Genomic DNA, 6,686 nt, shown 5'->3' with positions numbered 1-6,686 from the left:
ATTTTTTGTGGTCCCCTTTAATTTGAAAAGTATCCAAGTATCGATATACATTTTGGTCCTGGTACCAACATAGTGGTATCGGCACAACCCTACATAGAACACTGGACTCCCAACTTTTGATTTTCATAACCGAGGCGTCCCTCAAGGCACCGCTTTAAGTCTTCTCCTTTTTGACACTTAAACATTTTTTTCAGGAGCGTGATTTATGTAACTCAGTGACTGTCGCTTGTTTACTTCAGATGCAGTCAGTAGTCATTTGTTCAACTTCTTTATAGTAGTGGTGTTCCTCAGGATTCCATTTTAGGTCCTCTTTTTTGTCATTCGGGCTATTCAACTGGTGGCCCGTGAGTTCAGTTCAAACAACTTGAGGGACTCACATTTTTGCAGCAGATTCTTAAAAACACTGGAATGCTGTCATAGAGAGATGATCTTTGATCTTTGACAGAAGAAACAGGAGAGCGCTCCAAAAATGAATAGACAAAAAAATAAAAATCTACTGTAGAGGACGCTGGTTCTCTGGAACATGAAAATGTAATAGTGAAGGGCGAAGTCTTAGCTTTCTGGAAATAAGGCCCCCAGAATATATCTTTTTTTAAATCCCTCAACTAATCAGATGCGTCTTATAAAACACATTTCTATTTCTGGTTTTTGTTCTTCTAATGAACGTTTTGTTTTTCCAAATTCATCTCATATTTTGTTAGTGTGTCAAAGCTTTGCCCGGAGACAAACAGTACTTCCTGCCAAAAGTCAAAACCACAAATAAGGAGCAATTGACTTTATGGCTCCCTCTACTGGTGTCCTGTGTAACTGACTTTGAACTAACCGCTATAAACATATTTATTTACAACATTGGTTCCAAAGGCAAAGACATTATGTGAAGTTAAACAAATATATTGTTAGAGGCCACACTGCAACAAATGAAGCCCAAGACTGCACCGAAATATAAACTTATTTTTGTACAAATGTTAATTTGTACAAAATGGCCAAGTCTACAAGCAATTGAAACATTAAGTATTTCACAAGCACTTTTGTTCATTAACAAATGTAACAAAAGACAGTTCCTGTAACATGACAGAGAAGTCACTGAATGCTCTCTTCATCCTTCTCCTCCTCCTGATGTCGTCTTCTTCGCCGCATGGCGGTCTGGCCTGTTCGCGGTGGTGGATTTCCTCTCCGTGTCTTGGGCTATGGGGCTGCGTCTTGTGCATTTTGTCCATTATTTTCCACCATGAGTGCAAGCCCCTTAATTCACTAAATGGCTGACTGATTGTGTGAGTGCGTTTTGATTTAATGCGAACAATTTCATTGGTCGAATGTGCTGAAGCTCAACTTATTGGCGGCATGTAACGCTCGCCAACCCGGAAAAATCCATAATTTTGCCCAGCATTGTGTGAAGCGCAAGGTTCAAAGTGTGGGAAAAAGTAGCGTTCAAAGCGACTCTTCTGATGTATTATTTGCACCTCAAATATGTCTTTTGAAAAATTAGAACCAATTAAAAATTGTTATAAATAAGAATCGCTGAGCGGATGTGAATTGATTTTATTCCCAGCACCTCTAAAGATAAGACATTTTTCTCAGCAGACACTTTCTGTTAGAGCAATTTGCGTATCTTATATCAGTGGTTCTCAAACTTTTTTTGTCATCCCCCACTTTGGACAAGGGGGAGTTTTCAAGCCCCACCTGCCCCCATCGCCCCAACAGAACGCTAATGCCAAGCTTAACATTTTCAAATTTATCGAACATCAAGTAACATCAACTTTTATACATTCAAACTCAATAACATAAAATAAAATCAAGTTCAATAATAAATAAAATAACTGTGCAGCTGTGGTATAACTTGCATCAAGTTCAATATCAAATAAAATAACTTGCATCAATTCAATAATAAATAAAACAAAAGTGTTATAACTTGCATCAAGTTCAATAATAAATCAAAAAAAGTGTTATAACTTGCATCAAGTTCAATAATAAATCAAAAAAAGTGTTAACTTGCATCAAGTTCAATAATAAATCAAATAAAAGTGTTATAACTTGCATCAAGTTCAATAATAAATCAAATAACTTGCATCAAGTTCAATAATAAATAAAACAAAAGTGTTATAACTTGCATCAAGTTCAATAATAAATCAAACAAAAGTGTTATAACTTGCATCAAGTTCAATAATAAATCAAAAAAAGTGTTATAACTTGCATCAAGTTCAATAATAAATCAAATAAAAGTGTTATAACTTGCATCAAGTTCAATAATAACTCAAATAAAAGTGTTATAACTTGCATCAAGTTCAATAATAAATCAAATAACTTGCATCAAGTTCAATAATAAATAAAACAAAAGTGTTATAACTTGCATCAAGTTCAATAATAAATCAAACAAAAGTGTTATAACTTGCATCAAGTTCAATAATAAATCAAAAAAAGTCTTATAACTTGCATCAAGTTCAATAATAAATCAAATAAAAGTGTTATAACTTGCATCAAGTTCAATAATAAATCAAAAAAAGTGTTATAACTTGCATCAAGTTCAATAATAAATCAAATAAAAGTGTTATAACTTGCATCAAGTTCAATAATAAATCAAATAAAAGTGTTATAACTTGCATCAAGTTCAATAATAAATCAAATAACTTGCATCAAGTTCAATAATAAATGAAAATAGAAGTGCCACTTTGCAATCTTTGCCAAAAAAAGGAGGACAGGGCAAGTGAACATGAGTTTTACATTACTCCAGCATTAGTGGCTGCAATGAGCCTGTTTTGCACTGCACAGCTTTTCAAATCGGGGTTGCAGGCTTGACACTGCCACTGTTAAAACCTCATTGAATTCGGGGCTGAGCTGCCTTGACGCGAGTGTTTCCCGGTGAATGACACATTGTGTCCAATGCGCATTTGGCGCAACCCTCTTTATTAGAGCCTGCAGCCCGTTTCTTGACTTTGCCATGCGCGCCATCAGAGCAAAAGCCCACACAGTTTTCCCATTTAAGGTTGTGTTCTTTGAGGAAACTGTCCATTATCTTGAACAGCTCATCAGCAGTGGCTCTATTTTTTATGTATTTGCAAAACAGCAAATCCTCGCACAGTGACTCGCCATTCACAAAGCTTCCGCTTAGCCCCGCCCCCATTAGTTACTGTTGCTGTCTGTCAAACTTTCGCTCCTACCTAGAAATGTAAAGCATACAGGAAAAATAAGTAATTTACATTTATCTATATAGCGGATTTCACAGACAGAATCACAAAGTGATTTCCAGTGTGTATAGAAAATGAAAGCATAGTAAAAAAAAAAATCAAAGAATATAATAATAAAAAAATTAAAAAAATCAAAGTGAAATTTCCTCCCGTTCCTCGCGCCCCACCTGTCATGTCTCTATTCCCCACCAGTGGGGCGCGCCCCACACTTTGAGAAACGCTGTCTTAGATCATTTGTACTTAAACCTCAGATATGTAGTACAGACCAAAAGTTTGGACACACCTTCTCATTCAATGCGTTTTCTTTATTTTCATGACTATTTACATTGTAGATTGTCACTGAAGGCATCACAACTATGACACCTGTGAAGTGAAAACCCTTTCAGGTGACTACCTCTTGAAGCTCATCGAGAGAATGCCAAGAGTGTGCAAAGCAGAAATCAGAGCAAAGGGTGGCTATTCTGAAGAAACTAGAATATAAAACATGTTTTCATATTTGACCTTTTTTTGTTAAGTACATAACTCCACATGTGTTCATTCATAGTTTTGATGCCTTCAGTGACAATCTACAATGTAAATAGCCATGAAAATAAAGAAAACACATTGAATGAGAAGGTGTGTCCAAACTTTTGGCCTGTACTGTATTTCCCATAAATAAGCAAAATAATCAACAGAACAAGACTGAAGAACAGAATTTCGTCACATGTTTGATCGTATTATTTTATGAACTATATCTCAGATTTAGTATACATTTACTTCAATAACTTGGTCTAACATTTCAGGATAGCGTATCTTTTTAGTAAAAACAAGCTTCTTTTTTTTTTTTTACTACATTGTGCTTCAAAGTTTACAGTTTCACCCTTGATGCATATTTTAGCATTTTTTAAAGCATATTGTACGTATTATTGGCCTAAATGAAGCATTTTCAAGCATGAACATGGAAAAATGTAATAAAAAGATCAATATTAAAGAAGCATTGGCCACTAAACCAATCAGAGCGCACTGTTTGGCTGATTGGCTCAGCCTCAGGCATCATTACTATATTGATTAAAAGAGTGTAAAGGTGACTAAAGGGTTGTTATTTCCTGTCTAAAAGGCTCTGGTGATGTTGAAAAATGTACTTAGAAATTCACAATTAGATTTTTTTATGCTTTAGCTATGAAAATATTTGATTTATAACTAATGATTCCTACTGGAAAGTCATTGTCGTGGAACCAATGAATGAATGAATTGTGTGTGTGCGCAGGGGCCGCGACCTGAAGAAGCAGCACGAGCAGCGAGTGTACGAGCGGGAGATGCAGAGGATCACCCTCCCGCTCTCCGCCTTCTCCAACCCCACGTGCGAGCTGGTGGACGAGAACGCCATCGTGGTCACCGCCGAGCACGAGGTCAGCCCGATGCAGGAGGAAGCGGAGGGCGGGGACCCGCTGATGGGCCAGCAGGCGGGCACACCCGGGGCGTGAGTGGGCGTGTCCTCCTGCATCAATCAGGACTTTTCAATGAACGACACGTTCTAGCGGACCAAAACGATCCTTGCCTATCTCCTGTGCGGGAAGCAGATCCATCCAAAGACGTCATTTTTTGTTGTTTGTGAGACAGATGAGGACATTTTTGGTGTTTATAGTTTCATAGTCAGCTGATGGCCTGCCCTATTTAGTATGCGTATGGATCAGTGTTTATAACAGTGAGATGAAGCCAAGTGGAATTAATTGCCATGTGTTTTGATCGACCCGCTGGCTGTGCCGAGGGACGATCATGTATATATTTGTGTATATATGTATTTGTACATAAAGAGTACGTTGTTTTGGTGCGTAAAAATAGATCCTCCTCTGAGGCAGGATGAGCAGAAAACAAGACTTCCCTATCCAGAAATGCCTTACTAAGCACAAATGTACTTTTTATTTCGACACAAGAGGCAGGCAGAGCGGTCCTTTTAGTGCCACAGGTTAAGGAGCGACAGGAAGTGGGTTTCTCTCAGGAAGCATGAGAGGTAGTCCTCAGGATAACGGAACAGGAAGTCCTGCTTTTGTCAGAGCGTGAAGGACGCTGCTGCTGACATCGGACTTATTCCTGCTCCACGTGAAACATAAATGCATGAACCTGCAGCGGGTTTGTGTTTGCATCCAGCTGACATGTTTAGTTGGCATCACTCCAGATTACTTTTGGTTGCACATCACTTAAGTCTTTGAAATACTGCTGTTCAACTCCTTGATGTGTGCTGACTTGCTTTTTTACCCCCAAAAAACCAAGTTGCATTTGAATTCAGCGCTTGTTCATGTAAGACTGTTTGGTTTTTCAGTGAGACTGAAATAAAAAATGTGGAAACAAGAAAATGTTTTAATTCCATTCATCTAAATCAGTACAAGATACAATCAGTGGGTGAAACATGGCGCCCTCTGCTGGTCATATTTAAGTACTACATGTGCTCGTCAATAAACAAACCACTGAATATTTGACAAAGTTTAGCAGGAGCACATTTATCGAGGATGAAGAATAATTACCTCTCTGTTTGTTGGGACTTGACTGAAGAAACACAAATAATCATTGAAGAAATGGACAACTGTTACAGTCAACAAAAACACGAGTGACGAGCAACACTGCTAAAGTAGTCAAGACACTTTCATCAATGTTGATTTGTGTCTCAGGACATTCAATCGATCGCTCAGTTTGTCTTAGAAGACGTTTCACCGCTCAGTTCATGCTCTGCACACACTTGGATTAGTCGGATCTATTCCGGACTAGATTTAGATTGCTCAGATCTGGTCCAGACTAGACTTGGATTGTCAGATTTAGTGCGGACTAGTTTTAGGTTGGTCAGATCTAGTTCAGACTAGAGTTAGGTTGGTCGGATCTAATCCCGTCTAAATATAGATGGTTTGGATCTAGTTGGGACTAGTTTTAGGTTGGTCGGATCTAGTTCGGACTAGATTTGGGTTAGTCAGATCTAGTTCGGGCTACATTTAGGTCGGTCGGCTCAAATCCTGACTAGATTCAGGTTGGTCAAATTTACTGGTCAGTACTAGTCTGGACTAGATTTAGGATGGTCAGATATAGTCCGGAGAAGATTTAGGTTGGTCGAATGTAGTTCAGACTAGGGTTAGGTTGGTCGGATCTAATCCCGTCTAGATATACATTTTTTTGATCTAGTTGGGACTAGTTTTAGGTTGGTTGGATCTAGTTCAGACTAGATTTAGGTTAGTCAGTATAGTCTGGACTAGATTTAGGTTGGTCGGATGTAGTACGGGCTAGACATAGATTGATCCGATCTGGTTCGGACTACATTTAGGTTGGTCGGGTCTAGTTCGGACTAGATTTAGGTTGGTCAGATCTAGTTCAGACTAGAGTTAGGTTGGTCGGATCTAATCCTGTCTAAATATAGATTGGTTGGATCTAGTTGGGACTAGTTTTAGGTTGTCGGATCTAGTTCGGACGAGATTTAGGTTGGTGAGTACTAGTCTGGACTAGATTTAGGTTTGTCGGATCTAGTTCGGACTAGATTTAGGT

At 38.4% G+C, this 6,686-nt stretch overlaps 1 protein-coding gene across 1 annotated transcript in view; it reads left to right on the top strand.

The window, feature by feature from the left end:
* pik3ip1 (phosphoinositide-3-kinase interacting protein 1) overlaps window positions 1-5,505 on the top strand; it is a 34,411-nt gene extending 28,906 nt beyond the window's left edge. Inside the window, exon 7 of the mRNA XM_062051313.1 lies at window positions 4,429-5,505. Within this exon, the coding sequence (XP_061907297.1) occupies window positions 4,429-4,645 (217 nt within the window). The 3' untranslated portion in view covers window positions 4,646-5,505. The remainder of the gene's footprint in view (window positions 1-4,428) is intronic.
* Window positions 5,506-6,686: the final 1,181 nt, after the last annotated feature.

This window comes from Entelurus aequoreus, linkage group LG06 (assembly GCF_033978785.1).
Source record: "Entelurus aequoreus isolate RoL-2023_Sb linkage group LG06, RoL_Eaeq_v1.1, whole genome shotgun sequence".
Taxonomy (NCBI): Eukaryota; Metazoa; Chordata; class Actinopteri; order Syngnathiformes; family Syngnathidae; genus Entelurus; species Entelurus aequoreus.
The sequence above is the reverse complement of the archived record's forward strand: the minus strand, read 5'-3'. Positions and strand labels throughout refer to the sequence as shown.